Here is a 20,093-nt window from a genome sequence, read left to right on the forward strand (position 1 = left end):
TATTTAGAATTATATGCATTTTTTTTTAAAAAATGAATTCTTGGAATGAATTATTGATATAATAGTTAAGACTCCCTGCACATACATTGTTTACCACTGGGCGTCCCAGTGAGTGAAAAAGCAAGCAAGTTGGAAGCAATGCTGCAAGATGGATGGAAGAAGATTGGCAAAGTGACTGTAGAAGCTGTTAGAATTAATAGCTTCTGCAAGCACACTTAGACACTAGCCCTTGTGGAGGTTCTAATTTGAGCTGTACATCAACCAGGCCAATGAACTCTGGGCTCCACATCTGTCAAAAACCTGTCAGATACTTAAAGGGGCCAGTCACAATGCCTTTTTTCCTGGTAGCTAGCTAGCTAGCTTGCACGCTTTTCTTTTTTCTTCTCTTTTCTTTCTCAGATTTATATGGCTGCCTATCTCAGGGACATGACTTTGGGTAGCTAACAACACCAAAAATGATGTAAAAATATACCAAAAAAACACAAACATACCACATCCAGGAAAAATCACACACACAATAATCAGTCACTCAGTACAACCAGGAAACGTGCTCTGTCACATACCTGGGGCCCCAGAGCCAAGTCTTCAAGCCCTTATGGAAGGCCAACAGGGACAGGAACAACCTAATCGCTGGAGGGATAATACTCCAGATGGTGGACGTTATGACAAAAAAGGCTTTGCCATGTAACCAATCTGTTTATGGTTTACAGTCCCACACATATTCATTATTTTCTTTTTTCCCCAAATACTCTTTTCTTTCCTTATTTCATTATAAATTCTCAGGTCAAAAAAGAGGAAAAAGGGAAACCTCTGGAAACATTACTCTAGAGTTCAGTGGTACTACTGGAATTTGAGATAAGGAATTCCAGTTGCCTTCTACAGAATTATGGCATTCTGAAATAAGGAATGTTCACCTTAAGTCAAACAAGGTAACTACTCCTTCAGCTGTTTGATTCTGTTTGGCAGTGATTAGTCTTGGGCAAAACATTTTTGGGGAGAGGGAGAAGCCTGAAAATCTCAAGCAAAATGTGGGTGTAGGAAGAAAAAAAGTAGGCACATTTGTCTCCCCATATGTTAGTTGCAACCAAATGATCCTTTCATTTATTATCCCAATTTATCCAAATTTAGAGCCCAATATCAATTCCCAGATTTCTTCAAGTTTGTTGCAATTTGCATGATTGATCACAAGCAATAAAGATTTCTCCAGAGAGCAGTTCCCCCTCAGGCTTACTTTCATATTATATTATTGAGCCAGAAACTAAAGAAACAATGGCACAAAGAAGTATTCCAGTCTATATCAAACATTATATTGCTGACGTTAGTTCTACTAAAACGAGACCTTCTCAAGTATTTATCTTTCTTTGTGAAAAGGTGAAAAATTCCTACTAGTTGAGATTTGACTATACTAGCAAAAACCTGGTTTGGGGGAGTGTTCTGAAGCAAACTGGCATAAAATGCTTGACATCAATAATTCACTCTTCCCCTCGGAGCACCACCTCACTACTTTTAACCCCAGAATCTCAGTGATCCTGGCATTTATGTAAACAAGGTTCAAAACACAGCATTGAACCATGTTCATGCACACTCACAGCTGCAAAAGATATGTGCATAACATGCAATATTAATACTCTCACAACTGTGTTTACCTTTCTCTCACACACATACACGCAAGAAATACAGTAAACCTTTTTTTTTTTATTCGAGTCTGATTCAATCAAGTCTGATTCTCAGAGACTGCCTGGACAAGTTCCTGCAGTTTTCTTGGCAAGGTTTTTCAGAAGTGGTTTGCCATTGCCTCCTTCCTAGGGCTGAGAGAAAGTGACTGGCCTAAGGTCACCCAGCTGGCTTCGTGCCTAAGGCAGGACTAGAACTCACAGTCTCCCTTGAGTTTCTACCCTGATGCCTTAACCACTACACCAAACTGCCTCTCATAAAGCTACATTTTCAGTAAACCTACATAGTAATCATTATATATTATAATATATTATATAATATATAATAATAATCAGTAAACCTACATAGGCAACACCCGATCGACCTTGTATTTGCTTGAAAGATAAGCAGGGTTGAGCCTAATTAATACTTCCATGGGAGGTCATGAGGGAATCCCAAGACTCCAGCTTAAGCTGGGAAGTTGAGGACGCATCCTGGAGTAGGACAATGACAAACCAAGAAAACACCACCAATGAGTCCATGAAGCCATCAAGAGTTAAGCTCAGCCTGAAGATGTTACCTTTTTAAATAATCTCCTGCAAGTTTTTTACCTCCTACCCATTTAGACTCTCTCTCCCACAATATACACTAATTCCATTAATTAATTCCATGAATTTTGAAATAATGTGTCCAAAGGAAGCCTAAGAGATACCTCCATACTCACACACACAAACCAACCAAATTAACCTCAATGGGTATAGAAGACAAACCTTTTCACTAAGACCCCAGTTGTAATCCAGACCTTTAATCAGAATTGAACTTCCAGGTGTGATTTAATTAATAATAAACAGGAATTTCAGTCTTAAAGTACATGCTTGCACAGAAGATTCCAAATTCAATTCTTTGAATTTGAAATTCAAATGCAATTTTTTTTAAAAAGTACAAAATAGCAAGCAATATGAAGGATGCCCACTTTAGATTTTGAAGAACCATTATCAGGTAGAATAAAGAGACTGACCTAAGAGAAATTGTCTTACTAAACAACAAGCAACCAATTCCATTATTAATTTCCATTCTGGCTTGCAGTATCAAACAATGTGTTGGGAAACAGTATCAGACAGCTGGAAAAAAGAATATCTAATTTTGATAAAAGAGGAAAGTTAATTTCTATTTAGTCCCCAAACTGAGATACTAATTCCAAGGAAAAAATGCTTTCTTCTACTAATTAAAACTCTAATCCAAACACTTTCTTTTTGGCCTCAATGCTACTAGAGTTCATAGATTTCACCCTCACAAGGCTCCTCTCTCACACACATACACACACACATTTTTCTAAAAGAGGACTTTACCCACAAAAAGTTTCAGAAGGAGAGTGCCAAAAGCAGAGTGGTTCATTTGTGGGCTCATAAACTATGTTCTGTTATAAACACAACAGCTCTTCACACAAATATACTACCTGTCGTCATCCTCATATTTACCACAGACACAGACCCAGTCCCTAGGTCTAAATTACACACTCTGTAAAACTGCTGCCGAGTATCACCCACGTGACATCCCACGAGGCCACCATTACCCATTAAACTGGGTAACTGGTATAGTCCCTGGGTTAACCACAGAGTATTATACCTGTAAGCGTAGTAAACGTTACTATAGTGAGATGTGATGCGCCGCTACCTTTTAATTCAGCTGCTCTCTTCCTAGATTCTTTTGGTGGCTAGATTAATGGCTCCCATCCTGCTCTCCTCTGTCGTATTAGCGCTAGAGATGAAGTCGGCCCTTCCGTGCTTCCCACGAGAACTGCTAGTCTCCGTGAGGCAAGACTGTGGGGCAGGACTGTGGGGCGGAGTGTTATTTACTGCTTACTGCTAGGCACGTTCTTGCTTCCCCGTTATTCAAACTGCCTCGGTGTTTGGCGCCACGGATTCTAGAGGACCGCGGCTACCTGCCTACAAACGTCGGGCCGTTTCTTCCGCCCACCGCGGGCGCCTTGCAAGAGCGAACGAAGCAGGAGGGTAGAGCCGAGAGGGCGCAAGGGGACTCCGAGCGCTGCTGCTGAGAAGCGGCGCGCGCTCTCTACTGTGGGAAAGCGCGCGGGTCGCGAACTGCGCTCGTGCCTACCTTGAGCGCGCTGGAGCCCTCGCCTTCTACAAGCGCTCCGCTGGGCGGGCTGCGAAACAGCTGCGAGAGGAGGTCTGTTGCGCGTGAAGACGCATACCTGCCTTGCCTCCTGAACAACTGTTCCGTTCTGAATCTGAAGCACCCAAGTGATAATTTTTACGCGGTTTCGCCTTCTTTCTCTTTCTTAGCCGGGGGTGGGGGTGGGGGGTGGGTAGCCCGATTCTGTTTTATTCCTCTTGGTGAGGGAGAATGCAACTCAGCAGAACCCCGTGCATGTTTATTGAGAACTCCCATTCAATTTATTGGGTCCCACACAGGCTAGTTTAGGATCTCCGCTTTCACGTGCTGCCGCGTCTCCCCTACCACGAGGCCGAACCCCATCCCTTTTGCAATCTTTGAGCCACGCACGTAATCGTGTACTGTATTACCTAATTCCCTCTCTCGCTGGCGTGTTGGGCATATTGGAACCTCTGCTACGGTAGTCTTTACAATTGCTTTTAATGCATCGTTGATCCCTGGCCCGGGATCCAAACGGGAAGAGCAGAAAAGCCCTCGGGACTTCACGTGCCTTCAGGCTGCTGGGGAAAAAGGCACTTCGCTGAGCGACACCAGCGATGCTGAGGGCAGCGGCGGCAACAGCAGCGGTTGGGGAACGGGGAGCCTCGCGGGAAACACGGCCAATTCCGGGGCCGCACGGCAGCGCGCTCCATTGAAAGCGCGGCTGGGAGGGGAAGGCGAGGCGAGGCGAGGCGCCCGGTAAGCGTTGCGGGCGACTTTGGAGTCCGTCGTGGAGCCGCCGCGTTTTGCCCCCCTCCCCGCCCCCAAGGCTGCTCCGAGGAAGCAGAGCTCGCGCCCCCCTCCCCGCGTTTCTCCGTGGAGCGACGGGATCCAATGACCTAGAGAGTTAGTAAGCCATGCGCCCCGACGACATCAACCCTCGGACTGGACTCGTGGTGGCTCTGGTCAGCGTCTTCTTGGTGTTCGGCTTCATGTTCACGGTCTCCGGGATCAAGGGCGAAACTTTGGGGGACATCCCGCTTCTGGCCATCGGGCCGGCCATCTGCTTGCCCGGCATCGCCGCTATCGCCCTGACGAGGAAAACCGACGGCTGCACCAAGTGGCCCAACCGCGGCTACTGCTTCCCGTGCGGCTGCTGCCGCAAGAAGCCCCACGACAAAGAGGTCCTGGAGCTGCTGAGGACCCCTTCGGACCTGGAGTCCGGCAAGAGCAGCTGCGACGAGCTGGCCCCGCGAGCCCAGCCGGCGAAGGCGACCCCCCCGGGCGCGGGCGGAGGGAGAGGCTCGCTCGCCGGCCCCGCCGCGCGGGACTGCGGGGGCTCGGCCCCCGAAGTGGCCCAGGAGGAGATGTTGCGGTACTTGGAGAAGTGCTATCCGGAGATGCCCGGCGGGAACGTCTTTGTGGCCGGGGCCTCCCCTTACAGTGCCTTAGACCAGCCGCGGGGGGAGCCCCCTGCCTGCGAGGGGGCCGCCGCCGCGTGGCCGGCGGAGGACGACCTCAGCGTCGTCCCCAGTGACAGCGTCATCGTCTGCTCCTACACGGAGGCCAGTCCTTACGACAGGTACTGTTGTTATATAAACCCCGCGGAAGACCTCGCCTCGGATCCCCAGGCGCTCGTCTGAACTGTCTTGGCGAGCGTCGGCGCTTCCTTCGACCTCTCTCTTCCGAGCTGGCCCACGTTCTTTCCGAGGGGGCCAAACAGACTGGCGATAAGCCCTCCCGACTCTTTTTCAAATAACGATAACGGTAGTAACACATAACGACAATATTATAATCGTATTAGCTGGTTTTGCACTGCATGGGGCGAGCCTCATAGCTCAGCTGTTAAACTTTAAAACCTGGTACGTGACTGAGACGCGAACCTTTGGTGCCTGAAATACTTTTCGTTTTCGTACCTGTTCAAGTAATAATAGCACGTTCAAGGAGAATCGGTCTTTGGCCTGATAAGGTCTAGGCAGCGAGGTTTAAGCTGTTTTCTTATACAAGACAAGAGAAAAGGAGGCGAGGTTGAGAATTGCAGTGCGCTTGCCCAGTTCAAAGTTTCTTCGGAAATGGGCCGATGTTCTTAACTTTTTGCAAGTTCTGATAGGGAGTGGGGGGCAGCTCCGTTAAGATCTTGGAAGTTGCGTGTCCCCGGCGCGCGTGTCATTCCCTCCCCCGACTTTTGGCATGTTAAGGATCAGAGAAGCAAGTTCAGGCACATCAGTGTCCTGTGCAGAAGTCAAAGGCTGAAAACAGTTGGTATAGACAACATCCGTGCAGGAAAATGCGAGAAGTAACATTAACACCTGCGTTTTTAAACTTTAATAATATGCCATGAGTTTTCAACTGTTTTTTTCCCCCTCTCTCTGTAGCATACTTAGTATTATTATATGATATATTGTCATGCAATCATCCTTCTTCTGCATAAGGTCTCCAGTGAAATTGGAAATAATGGTGCAACTTGAGACAGTTAAAGAGTCTAGTTTTGAATTTGGACCAGATTTTGACTCTTAAAAAAAAAGGGGGGGAGGCACACTTGTGTATCCCACAAAAAGTCACTGTGACTATTCTGAATGTACAGCAAAGTTAATTTAGATTTTAAAGGATATGCAAAATATTAAGTAGTTACAACTTTCTACCTTGAGTGCGTACTTGAGTAGAAAGGCAGGAATATTAAATAAATAACTAAAATGAAGTCGACTAAATAAGCTAGCTGAGGCTTGTGGGAATTGCATCCCGACCCATTTGGATAACGCTACATTAGGTGAAACTCATGCTCAGGCCTCATCTGTCCCCTCCTTGAGGAACACATATTGCCTGGTACTTTTGTGGCTTGGAATGATGTCTGAAATGAAAGGGTAAAATTTAAATTTAAAGTCTTCTATGGATGTTCAGGCATGTACGTCAAACAAAACTTGCTGTGTTCTTCCTCTCTCTCAGCTCGAGCCCAGCCCCTTGTTTGCCAAAATGAAATACTTATTCACTATTCATTGTTCTTTCTTGCTGCTCTCGCACATGCTTTGGATGTGTGGTCCACTTTTAAGATGCCACTGGTATACCTATTCGTTCAAATTCACATTCATTTTAAAAACATATAAGATGAACTTGGATTGAATAAGTTAAAGCTTATCAATGGCCATCAGTTGTGAAAGGATACATATGGTAAATATATGAATGGTGGGAGAACAGAAAAGGACGGCTCTTCTCTCTGCCTTGCCATTTTGGGGGTTGCCAAAGAGATCGGACTGGCTAAATGATGGGTTAGATGGGCCTGGGCTTGATTCTGCAAAGCAATTCTTGTATTCCTAAAGCAGCAGGATATATAGTATTACTGTACAGAACCACTGGAAACTAAAACAGTGATTGTAGTTAATGTATGCATCTTTTGAAACTGTATCTTTTCCAAATTAATACGGCAGAACAACGGAAATAACCTGATCAGAATAACAAAATGTTATGTAACCAGCAATTCAATCTGCCAAAATCAAGCCATTTTGTTCCCATTAGTTTCATAGGGCATTTCGAACCTCTTGCTAAATCTCTCCAGTTGAAATCTGTGGAGTTCAAAAGGGCTTAAATTTGGGTGGGTTATCCTCCTAGCTTTTTCTGCCCCCCACCCCATTTTTTGATACATGGTTAGAAATTTAATCGGCCATGCTACAAAGACCATGTAATTCCACAACAATGAATTCTTATGACTCAGCACAGAACAAAGTAAGCCTGTCAGAAACAGCAGGATCAGCAAATCTCATATACATCATATTTCTGTATTCTAAATGTACATGCAACATCCTTTCATATATATGTTATATATCTAATCAATGCAGGATACCTTCCAGGGATGAAATATGGGAACAATATATTCAATAAACTTAGAATAATTTGTACTTTGTTTTGGCTTTTTAAGTTTACCTAAACTATAAATATCTCCTAAAAAAGCTTCCCAGTTTTAAAAACCTCATATCTTAGCCACACATATTTTGTTTCAGATAGGTTTGTTAAGCTTCCTGTGATCCATCTCGGTGGAAAGCAAGGGATAATGGTGCACAAATCATCCTTCAGTTTTGCTCTGAGAGCAGTTGACCATGTAACCCTTGTGTATGCGGTCCACCTTGACAGATAAAAATATCTGCAAACTCTTTGCGGGAAATACAGCTAACCAACATTTATTTCAAAGCAGATAATCAAAGGGGGATGTGCTTTCTGTTATTGAATTTTTAGATTTCTATCCTGCTTTTGCTTTAGGGAAGTAAGGTGGGTACATGCTCCCTCCTCCCACTTTTCCCTACTACAACATCCTTGTGAGGTAGGTTGGGCTGACAGAATGGCTGGCCCAAAATAGCCCAGTGAACTTTTGTGGCTAAGGATAGATATGAATCTAAGCCTTCCTAGTGCCAGGCCAATGTCTTAACCACAATACCACACTGCCTGTCATTGATTATGCATGTGCTATTTCCTACTTGTTATGTAAAATTGTTACTGGAGTAGGAGGGTGGAATGGGAACAAAAACATTCTATCTGCCACGTGCACATTTTCATGGAACAGCTAGAAACACCAGACAAAAGCGAGCAAGCAGTATCTCACATCATCAAAGCACAGGGCTGAAAAGAACTTATTATGAAGAACCATGGAGCAAAATGTGTCCCAGTGCTATAGGCAGCCTGCTAGCATCTCTTTTGCAGGCCCCAAAGTCCCCCAACAGAGCAATTCCAAAATTGGTCCTATTTGCTTTTAAGGTTCAAAGTGATAGCCGATTGGGTGCTTTGCAGATGCTCAGTGCTCCTGTTTTACCCTTTCCGACTCCTGTCCTTCCTCCCCAAGGAACAGCAACTACTTACACCCACTTTTGAAGTGTGTCTTTGAAGATGCACAAAATCTGATGTGGCTCTTGGGCTAAAAAAATGTTGTGTATCCTTGATTGAAGGCAATGTGTGCTCTCAGGTGTTAGGTTCTCCAGATATTTCAAGTCCTTGAAGATCATCCGATTCCATTAAGACTAAAGCATGCCACAGGCAAAGTAGAGCAACATTTCAGGCTTGAAGGTAGAGGTGTGGTGGGAGAAGGTAGAATTCAGACTAATTAACTGCATATGGGAAAAGTTAAAAATTAATTCCCTGAACCAGATCACCACCTTTCCCCCAGTAGCAGCATTCTCTGTGGCTTGTTCTGGACATTAAAAGTTAAGCCCTATATTCTCTGGATTTGACCTTTAAGGCCCTAAATGGCTTAGGACCACATTACCTGAAGAAGCACCTTCTCCTGTAAATACCTAATGAGATTTTGAGATCTGATGAGGCCCTCTTCCAGGGCCTACCAGCAAAGGACTTGAGCCGGGTCTCAGCCAAGGAAAGACTCAGCTGGCATCCACTACAGGATCATTTTGATACCAGGTGAACATCTTTCTATTTTCCCTGGCCTTTTTATTGCATTTTAATTGTGCTTTAATTTGTATTGTTTTAGATTTGAATGATCACCTTGCTGCTGCCTAGCTTGCATTTTATTTGATTGGGTTTTTTGTATATGCTTTTATTCAAATTGTATCTTTTAGTATGTTTTATTATAAATCACCCAGAGAGTTTGGCAATTGAGCAATTTAAAAATTTTAAATAATAATAAATAACACTTTCCCCCAATAAAATTTACCCTCCCAAACTGCTATTTATTCTTCAACAGAACCTTGTTTTGTGCCCATAATAAATCTCCTTGGGCAAAGAGCAGCTAGAAGAAAGGGGAAATTTATTAGGAAATTTGCCAGATCAGATGGTTTGAAATTACAGAAAGCAATGTGTTCTTTATTTTTGGCATCAGCCCTTCTATTTGCACTGCAGGAAGAATTGTGTTGATCTGGCTTGGTGGATGGTTTTAAAAATTACAAGTTTATTTAAATGATACGCTTTGAATGTTCAAAATAGATTTATACATGCTAACATACTCTGTGTGAGTTTGCTGGCTAATATATGTAATTTTAGTAAGCTGTTAATTTGGGGGAAAATTATTTAGAGAGTGCCTTTTATAGCCTGATTGAAAACAGTGCAGGACCAGCTGCTGAAGTTCAGTGAAATCACAAAATCTTTCATTTAAATATGAGCCTTGGAGTTTAATTGCAACTTTTTAAACAGACTACAAAAGATACAACTGAAAGGTTACTAACTGATTGGATATTGGAAAAAGGTATTTCATCTTAACATTATGATAAGATTTTAGGCACGAGGTGGTAGAATTTTTAAAATACATCGATTAAAAAATGTAATATTTCTCAGACTCAATAACCAAACATAAAATAAGAGTAAGCCATAGTTCTTTTTCTTTTTAAAAAATTTAGTATGCAATTCATGATTTTAACATTCATGTATTCTATTAGTTCTAAATTTTTAGAATATATTTTAGAATATATTAATGACACCAATGAAATATATAGTAAGAGTGATCCAGACAACTGTAATACAAAATGTCTTATAAACTCTGAAAACAGGAAAGAGAAGGAAAACAACAACAAAACAATCAATAGAAATAACAAGAAGTAGAAGCATTTTAGGTCCTACCACAAGATTGCAATCCTATATTTATGGAAATCAATGAAACTTTCAAGGGGAAGAGGGACAGAAAGAGAAAAGCATTGAAATTGTGAAATGTTAATGTATTCTTAAGTAAAAAGAATTATAATAATTGCTACTGTAATAAAGAACAAGTTTTCTCTCTAACATCTGAAAGCAAGTTTTTTTCTCTAACATCTGACATTCAATTAATGCAGTTCACAAAGCAGAGCAAAACACAGAATAGGAATTTCATCTATTGACCATATATCTGGAAGAGAATAGAAGTTACAAGAGGCAAAATATCCTAAAAAGAGACATTGCAGACAATATGAATCTAAAAAAATAGATAAGGAAACAATTACTGAAATATTACTAAATTACAATTTGGAGTCTTATGGGTAGTTAAGCTCAATATTTTTTTCTAATTGTAGCTGATCTAACTCTAAAATACTTGGTTATAAGACTGCAGTATTTTTCTCCATTAACCAATGGTTTAAATTCAAAAGTATCAAGTTCCTCAACTCAGCGCAATTGACATACAGAGAGAGAGGGGATTTAAAATTAACCATGAGTAGACACTCTAATAAATGACAAATTTCTCAGGGGGCATTTTTCACAGCACTCACGATCTCTTTAGGCAGAATAGTCTTTTCAACCAGTCTCTCTATGTGTAAGTGTTTAAGTAACATCACCTTCCTGACAAGTTAATAGTTTCCAGAAACAAAGTCAATTTAATCTTTTATAGCAAGAACAACAAACTCTTTAACAATGTAATACACCTATTTCAGGACTGCACCCCATGGCTGTGACAAAAGCCTGTCATCCAGGAAACCTTATGCAATGCTAATTTAGTCTTTAAGGGGCCGCGAAACTCTTTATTGATTCATAAGAATCTTTCCTACCCTATGTTCCATTTGTTACATTCGTATCCTGCCTCAATCAGTTCTTGACATTTATAATTATATATGCTATCTTTCTAGCTTATCAGCTTCCAACTCCAACAGGTAAGGAGACTTTCCACAATGAAGAGCAATTGGATAAAATTTAGGCACTTTCCAAAATTGACAGTATTTGTTGAATAGATTCTTCTCTGGGTTTACTAATACAAGCAGGTTTGTTTACCATACTGAATTATAGCAATCAGAATTCATAGTATGGTCTTACACAGCCAAAATGGCATCATCCATAAACAAGAGGGAAGAATCAAGGGTTTGGGCAAGCTCCAAGGTGTGTAGAATAAGAGATTCTGGGGTAGAAGATTCTAAGAGGCAAGAATCTCCTGAACCCCTCAAAATAGCCTAATGAGGATTCAGTATGTTCAATGGACATGAAAATGGAACACCGAGAGAATGCAAATGGGGTGAGTAGAAGCACTAATTTCAGTTCAGTATTTCTTGCAACAGATGCCACTTGTATATGCTAAACTGATCCAGTTCCACAGTTCAACAATATTCTTTAAGAACAGATACAGTTGTGTACAAAAGTTTAGGGTTAGATCCAAGATGTCATGTTTAACTAAGTACCATGCGGAGGGTTCGGTCAGCTTCTGTTCTCTTAGGGATTAATTGAAATACACACTTTGACCAGGCAGCTCTAAACTTCTGCATGCAATTGGTTCTGTGTGCCAACCGCCCACTGCAGGGAGGGGGGCCTATTCAATCAGCTTGTCCCAGGTGACTAATGGATGCAATTGGATTTCAGAAGAAACTTGGATTTTTGGGGGGGGGGAGGGAAGCTCTGGAGCATGGTTCAGCCAAGGTCACTTTTTCATAAGATGGGCAGCCATATAATTTGGACAAATAAATACATAAATATGAGCATATGACAAAGGCCTTGGACCAGATCATGCCTACATGGACTTGGTGTTTTCACAGATTCCATATGGTTCCTTGGTTTACCAAGGAGCTGTGGGAGGTGAAATGACACAAGACCTAGATTGGCAAAAGACAAAGAACAAGGCCAACAGGTGAAAGCCTTTGGTAGGACCTACCTTGTGGCGCTAAATCGACTTCTCTGCTCTTATTGCATGTGCAGATAGCTGACCAGCAGCCCTGTTTAAGATGACTAGATCCCTTCTAGATAAGGGACCAGGGAAGCCTTTGCAGGGCCACTGTGAGGAATATTCTTGGCATTTGTTGGATAAAGTTGCTCAGCTTCTCTTGGCAGGGCCTTTGGTAATGACCAATAAATGTCTGAACTTAGTTTTCTGGAAAGAGCTTGAGCTGGCTACTCTCAAGGAGGTGGATAGGGCCCTTGGGGCTGTGAGTTCTGCCACCTGTGTTTTGGACCCATGACCCTCCTAGTTGGTTAAATCCTCCTGAGAAGTGGCATGCAGTTGGGTCCAAGTGATGGGACCTCATTATGGGAAGGGGTGATGCCAACTGCCTTGAAGGACATGGTGGTACACCCCCCTCTCAAAAGGCCATCCTTGGATCCAACTGTGTTAGATAACTTTTTGTCTAGTCTCCAACCTTCCCTTTTTATTGAATGTTGTTGAGAGGGTGGTGGACACTGAAGCAGATTATCTGGACCCTTCTCAGTCAGCAATGAGATGGTGTTGGTTGTGCTGGTAGATGACCTGTGGAAGGCTGAGGCTGGGGGTGATGCATTGGTTGTGGCTCTCCTGGATTTCTAGATGGCATTTGATACCATCGACTGTGATATTCTTTTGGACCGGCTCTGGGGGTTGGGAGCGGGTACACTGTTTTGCAGTGGTTCTCCCCTTTTCTCTGTGCCTAGTTCCAGTTGGTACTGTTGGGGGGAACAGATTGAGCTCTAGGCCCTTGCTATGTGGGGCACCTCTGAGCTTGGGTCTTTCACTCCTCTTTAATATCTACATGAAACTGCTGAGGTGGCATGAGGTGTGGTATGATACCAGCTATACATTTCTACCCCAGGCTAGCCAAGCAACACTAACACCAAGTGCTAGCCTAGTGCTGGCCTAGAGGCTGTAAGGGTTTGGATGAGGAAGAACAGGTTTTGACTCAACTCTAGCAAGTTAGAGTGGCTCTGGTTTTTTGCCACTCCTGGGTTTAGTGAGGTGTCATCTTTGACTAATGCTGAGATACCACTCCCCCAGATTGAGCTGATGTGCAACTTGGAGGTCCTCCTGGACTTGCTGCTCCTGCTTAAGGAGACAATGGTAGCCATGGCTAGGGGGGCTTTGCACTTATCCATCTTATGCACCAACTGTGCCCATTCCTGGATTGGGAGGCCTGCTCATAGTCACTCACAGCTTGATCACTTCCTGTTTGGATTATTGCAATTTGCTTACATGGGGCCACCCTTGAAGACCATCTGGAAATTACAGCTGGTCCAGAATGCAGTGGTGCTAGCAGCTCTGGGAGCTCCATGGTTTGCCCATATTTCATCACTGCTGCATGAGCTGCACTGGCTTCCAGTTTTTTTCCAGATGCACTTTAAAGTGCTGGTTATCATTCTATCCATAAATGGCATAGGATCAAGTTATTTGCAGAACTGCCTCTCCCTAGGGCAGTGTTGTCCAAACTTGGCCACTTTAAGATGAGTGGACTTCAACTCCCAGAATTCCCCAGCCAGCATGGCTGGCTGAGGAATTCTGGGAGTTGAAGTCCACTCATCTTAAAGTGGCCAAGTTTGGACAACACTGCCCTAGGGTATCTGCCCACCCTACCAGGTCAGATAGGGTTGGTGTGCTCCAGATCCCTTCCCTTAAATGTCATCTAGTGGGTGCCTAGGAAGTATGCTTTTTCCATAGCAGCCCCTGCCCTGTGAACACCCTTCCCCTGGAATCCAGCAGGCCCCCACCCTCTTAGCCTTCTGGAAGTTCTTCTCAGAAGCATTAGGCAGAATGAGGCTGGAGCCCAGCAAATTGATATCTTGATGTGTGGGAGAGTGTTGCCCCAGGGTGCTATGAGTTTTTATTGTGGTTGGTTGTTTTTTTATAGTTTGTATTGTTTGTGAGCTGCCCAGGGTTGTAGTTCATATTATGGGCAGCTATATCATTCTTTTAATTAAATAAACAAACTGTATTTGAGAACTAACTGAAAAAGAGCAGGTCATGAATGAGTCTGGAAAAACTCCATTCCCTGAAAAGGCCAACAGGCAGGCCCATCCACTAAGATTGCGTCCTCTAGGACACTTTTCCAAAAACAATCCTTACTCCAGAGGCAAAACAGTCCATAATTAGTACTTTAGCAATATTAACTATAGTATAGTGTTCAATGGGTTGCCAAGTCCTAGAGATATTTCTTCCCCAAACATATATTTGTGACCCCTAGTATGTGTTTGTGAGCACATATATAAACATCGGTATACATACTGCTCAGAAGGTTACACTACACAAAAAAGACAAGGCCACAAAAAAATGGAGTAAATAATTGCTGGTTAACATCAGTGGAGGATAAAATAAAGTACTTCATTTATAAAATTAATAGATCCCAAAGGGTGCACATATGCACACAAGCTGATATTTGAAGTGCGTACACTCAGAGGGAGTATACAGAAATCTGGGCTCAACTAGCATAGGCCTACAGATGTCGACCCTGTAGTAAGTTTCACTGAGGTCAGTATCTCTTACCGTCCGGTAGATACATCCTACTCAGCTTGTAAGACTATCCCATCCTCTACAAGTAGAAGACAGAGCAAACATACTCATCTTCTGCTAGAACACTCTTTATCATTCCCCTGAGCCCACTGGCAGCAATTTCTTTCTTTTTCTGCCTCTTTCACAGCTGTTTTTCACTTCCTGCATGTTGACTTTCGGCAATGCCTTCCTCTGTTACTAAGTTCTCAGTGAAAGTAAAAGGACCTTCCCAGGTCAAGGGAAACCATTTGAGAAATAACAACTTTTTGGGAAAAACCCTAGCCTGCCTTTAAGATGACTGCAGTATGATGAACTGAAGCTTGTGCACTCCATGTTTTATATTTTGGATAAATAAGAACGTTCTTTGTAAAGCAGAGCTCTCAGGTAGAAGTTATATTTTAACATGACATAAACTCAGCCTCTTATATACTGGCCGGTAACATTGTGAGGTACGTATGAAAGTGTGGCACTCGTGTTGTGAAGTCAAACACATTTCATCATTGGTTAGGGACAGATGTTTCTGGAGAACCACTTTGTGCTGTTGTCATTCAGAAATAGCATAACTTGAAACAGCAAATGCCAAGGACCAACAAGGGAAGGCTGCAGCGTCTGACTGATTCAGAGCAGCATCTTCCTCTGGAATTGCCCTCTGCTCTGACCCAGGCAGGGCTTCTCCTAACCACACTAAGGGGAGTTGAGCATCTTTGAATGCGTGTGCATTTAACTGATGCTGCACAGTTCTCCAACATGAGTCCCTCACTTATGAGTGGTAGTCACTGAGGAACAAAAGAGTGCTTGCAAGAAGCAGCCAAGCTTTCACTTCAGGAATGAGGCTGCTTGGCCTGCATCCCAAATTCTGAGAAAAGCCAGAGTGATTTTGAGGTTCCTTGGTGAAAAAAGCCTTGTGCTCCTCAGTAGCAAACAGGACCCAGCATCCCCAAGGTGCATTAAACAGTGCCAACACAGATTGCTTATCCTCACACAAAAAGGCTCACAACAGTGTAGACAGCTTCATGATTCTTCCTCCCATTTGTTTTCTTGAGTGTTTGCTTTGCATACAGACTTCCCATTTGTGCCTTTACTGGCTGCTTGTTGCCAACTTGGAACCCTTTCAGCATTCAGAAAGGTTCTGAACATAATAGAGGTAAAGAGTCAGACCACCATGAATGAGTTTTGGTGCAGTGCCTGGAAAGAATCTCAATAAAACTGCTTTGGACAGCAGGTCGCAGACAAACTGCCATTTCATTGCCTCCTGTTTTCCACATTTTAGAAAATGAACTCTCCTTTTCTCTCGTTTGAACCCTATTTAGAGTTCCAAATCAAATGGAAATGGAGAGTAGAGACAAGCTTGCTAGTCCCAAATTCTTGTGCCCTCACTAGCCTTGCCCCCAATAGTCATGCAGGAGGGAGAGATTTAAAAGGGACTGATTTACATTAGCCAGTACAAATCATAGGGAGTTTCTACATACAGGTGAAACTCAAAAAATTAGAATATCGTGCAAACGTTCATTTATGTTAGTAAGGCAACTCACAAGGTGAAACCAATATATGAGATAGACGCATTACATGCAAAGCAAGATATGTCAAGCCTTACTTTGGTATAATTGTGATGATTATGGTGTACAGCTTATGAAAACCCCAAATTCACAATCTTAGAAAATTAGAATATTACATGACATCAATAACACAAGGACTGGAAATAGAACAATATCGGACCTCTGCAAAGTATAAGCATGCATATGTACTCAGTACTTGGTTTGGGCCCCTTTTGCAGCAATGACTGCCGCAATGCGGCGTGGCATGGATGCTATCAGCCTGTGGCACTGCTGAGGTGTTATGGACGACCAGGATGCTTCAATAGCGCCCTTCAGCTCCGCTGCATTGTTCGGTCTCATGTCCCTCATCTTTCTCTTGGCAATGCCCCATAGATTCTCTATGGGGTTCAGATCAGGCGAGTTTGCTGGCCAATCAAGCACAGTAATCCCATGGTCAGTGAACCAGGTTTTGGTACTTTTGGCAGTGTGGGCAGGTGCCACGTCCTGCTGGAAAATGAAGTCAGCATCCCCATAAAGCTCGTCTGCGGAAGGAAGCATGAAGTGCTCCAAAATCTCCTGGTAGACAGCTGCATTGACCCTGGACTTAATGAAGCACAGTGGACCAACACCAGCAGATGACATGGCTCCCCAAATCAACACAGACTGTGGAACCTTCACACTGGACTTCAAGCATCGTGCATTATGTGCCTCTCCATTCTTCCTCCAGACTCTGGGTCCTTGGTTCCCAAATGAGATGCAAAAGTTGCTCTCATCAGAAAAGAGGACTTTGGACCACTGGGCAACAGACCAGCTCTTTTTTTCTGTAGCCCAGGTAAGACGCTTCTGACGTTGTTTGTTGTTCAGGAGCGGCTTGACAAGAGGAATACGACATTTGAAGCCCATGTCCAGGATCCGTCTGTGTGTGGTGGCTCTTGATGCACTAACTCCAGCCTCAGTCCACTCCTTGTGAAAGTCCTCAACACTTCTGAATGGCCTTTTCCTGACAATCCTCTCCAGGCTGCGGTCATCCCTGCTGCTTGTGCACCTTTTTCTTCCACAGTTTTCCCTTCCACATAACCTTCTATTGATGTGCTTTGATACAGCACTTTGGGAACATCCAACTTCTTTTGCAATTACCTTTTGGGGCTTTCCCTCCTTATGGAGGGTGTCAATGATGGTTTTCGGCACAACTGTCAGGTCAGCAGTCTTTCCCATGCTTGTGATTCCTACTGAACCAGCCTGAGAGACCATTTAAAGCATTGGTTCTCAACGGGGGCGGTGGGAGGATGCTGAGGGGCGGTGAACTTGTTTTGGGCGGTAGGGGGGCAGTGGGCATGTTTTGGGTGGTAGAGGGGCGATGAGCATGTTTTGGCATTCGAACTTAATTTTAAAACTCCCCCCAAAATTTATTAAATCGATTATCCGGTTTACACCATTTGTACCAGCAATAAAACGAACTTACGCAACGGCTGCCCTCACGCACTTCTAAGAATGCTGAGACGAATTTGTATTCTAGGTAGGCTGACCTTGAAGAACTCGACACTACGATTCTTCTCCGATCCCAACCAGCACAGCGCATGCGTCAGCTGTTTTCCCGCGCGATTAATCGCAGTGCGTGCGTCAGCTGTCTTCCCGCGCGATTAATCACAGCGCGTGCGTCAGCTGTCTTCCTGCACGATTAATCGCAGTGCGTGTGTTGAGCGTCCTTTCAATATGAATGTTTGATTTGACCCGTGTTTCTTGAGTTGCTTTTCGTTCGCTTCATTTCTGTTTTTTCCCCTCAGTTTCGATTTACTTTCATTGTTTATTTGGCTGGTCGGCTAGGTAAGTGCGCTTATTAGTTCTTTATCGTGGTCGTGAATTATTAATTTTGAGAAATAGTTATCTTTCCCTCATCATATTTTGCAGCCGCCAACGATGTCGGTTAATAAAAAGAAGTGTCGTCAATACAGTTCCACGTATTTGAAGTTCGGATTTGTTCCTTCACCGTCAAACTCGCAACTATCCATGTGTTTACTTTGTAACAAAGTGTTATCTAATGAGGCAATGAAACCGTCTCGTTTGCAGGAGCATCTGCAAAAAATTCATCCTGACAAACAAAATAAAGATTTGTCGTTTTTCACGAACATCAGGGACAAGTTTCTGAAGGCACCGTCTGTCTCAGGCTTACTAGCAACCTCATCAAAAAAATGCGACGATGGTTTGATAGCCTCTTATAATATATCAAAATTAATTGCTAAATTGGGGAAAGCTCATACCATCGGCGAAGAATTGATACTGCCGGCTGTCAAGGAAGTTTTAGAAACGGTTTTACACCATCCAGCCGCATCCAATGTTATAAAAAATGTCCCATTAAGCAATGATACAGTGCGATGACGAATTGATGAAATGGCTGAAGATGTTGAAGCTTCCTTCTGCAAAATTTTGATACCCACCGAATTTTCTCTTCAGGTTAATGAATCAACCTTGCCAAGTACTAATGAGGCTTTACTGTTAGCGTACATCCGGTTTGTGAAGGAAGGAAAAATTATTCAAGAGATGCTTTTTGCAAGAAGCTTGATTGCAGATACTAAAGGTGAATCTATTTTTAATCCTGTCAAAGATTATTTTAAAGAGAAAAATATTCCTCTTGCGAACATTATGTCTGTTGCCACCGATGGAGCTCCTGCAATGGTGGGTCGTCATCGTGGGTTCATCGCCCTTTTGAAGAAAGAGGTACCAGGTATTTTAGCTGTTCACTGCATGATTCATAGACAGCATTTACAGTAGTTGCAAAAAACCTCAGCGACCGTTTGCATCAGTCATTACAATATGTCATCTCTGCTGTGAACAAAATTCGCAGTAATGCTCTCAATGATCGATTATTTGGGCAGCTGTGTAAGGACAACGATGAAGAATTCAATCGCTTGCTTCTACACACCGAGGTTCGCTGGCTTTCCAAAGGCGCCTGCCTCAATAGGTTCTGGAATCTTTTCGACTCTGTACTTGAGTTCCTCGAAGAGAAAGATGTAGCTCTGAGAGGCAGATTGCTACAATCTAAGATTGATGTTGCTTACATGGCCGATTTATTCACAAAATTCAATGGAATTAATTTGCAGCTTCAAGGCGAAGAGCTCAATTTGATCACAACAAAATCTGTTATTTCTGCCTTCCTAAAAAAACTCACTTTGTGGAAGCAGAATTTTGGTCACAATGAGTTCAGCCAGTTTCCAATCTTGTCGGATCTGCATAAAAGCAGTGAAATCCCCTTCGATGAAACACAAGTTTACTGTCAACACCTTGAGTCTTTGCACAAGGACTTTTCTGAGCGTTTTGAGGATATTTTGTCCCTGGAAGTCCCTCAATGGGTCATGAACCCTTTTATGAATATTGAGACAGCAGAGGTTCAGATTCAGGAGGAATTGGCCGAACTTTCAACTAATGAAACTTTGAAAGCCAGCTTCCAGAATGGTGATCATCTCACAGAATTTTGGCTTCAAAGTAACATCAATCGCCTCTACCCAGGACTGTGGACTATCATCAAAAATTTTTTAATTGCCTTCCCTTCCTCCTACCTTGTCGAGCGAGGATTCAGTGCTGTTACTGATCTAATTACAAAAAAGAGAAGTCGACTCCAAATCGTGGAAAGAGGGGACTTGCGCCTTCATCTCTCTAACAATATTGAACTGAACGTTCAGAAAATGGCT

The 20,093-nt window shown here is 43.1% G+C and overlaps 1 protein-coding gene across 1 annotated transcript; it reads left to right on the plus strand.

The window, feature by feature from the left end:
* Window positions 1–3,095: 3,095 nt before the first annotated feature.
* TMEM215 (transmembrane protein 215) lies at window positions 3,096–13,790 on the plus strand. Its single transcript, XM_088129779.1, has one exon. The coding sequence runs from the start codon at window positions 4,686–4,688 to the stop codon at window positions 5,409–5,411; it is 726 nt and encodes a 241-aa protein (XP_087985905.1). The 5' UTR covers window positions 3,096–4,685; the 3' UTR covers window positions 5,412–13,790.
* Window positions 13,791–20,093: the final 6,303 nt, after the last annotated feature.

Source organism: Python bivittatus, unplaced genomic scaffold (genome assembly GCF_059951505.1).
Source record: "Python bivittatus isolate LINGU-HERP-01145 unplaced genomic scaffold, Pbiv_v1 ctg000850_np1212, whole genome shotgun sequence".
In the NCBI taxonomy this organism is placed as follows: Eukaryota; Metazoa; Chordata; class Lepidosauria; order Squamata; family Pythonidae; genus Python; species Python bivittatus.

What these genes read in the sequence shown, in the direction of transcription:
- TMEM215 (XM_088129779.1), top strand. Translation starts at nt 4,686, where the DNA reads ATGCGCCCCGACGACATCAACCCTCGGACTGGACTCGTGGTGGCTCTG.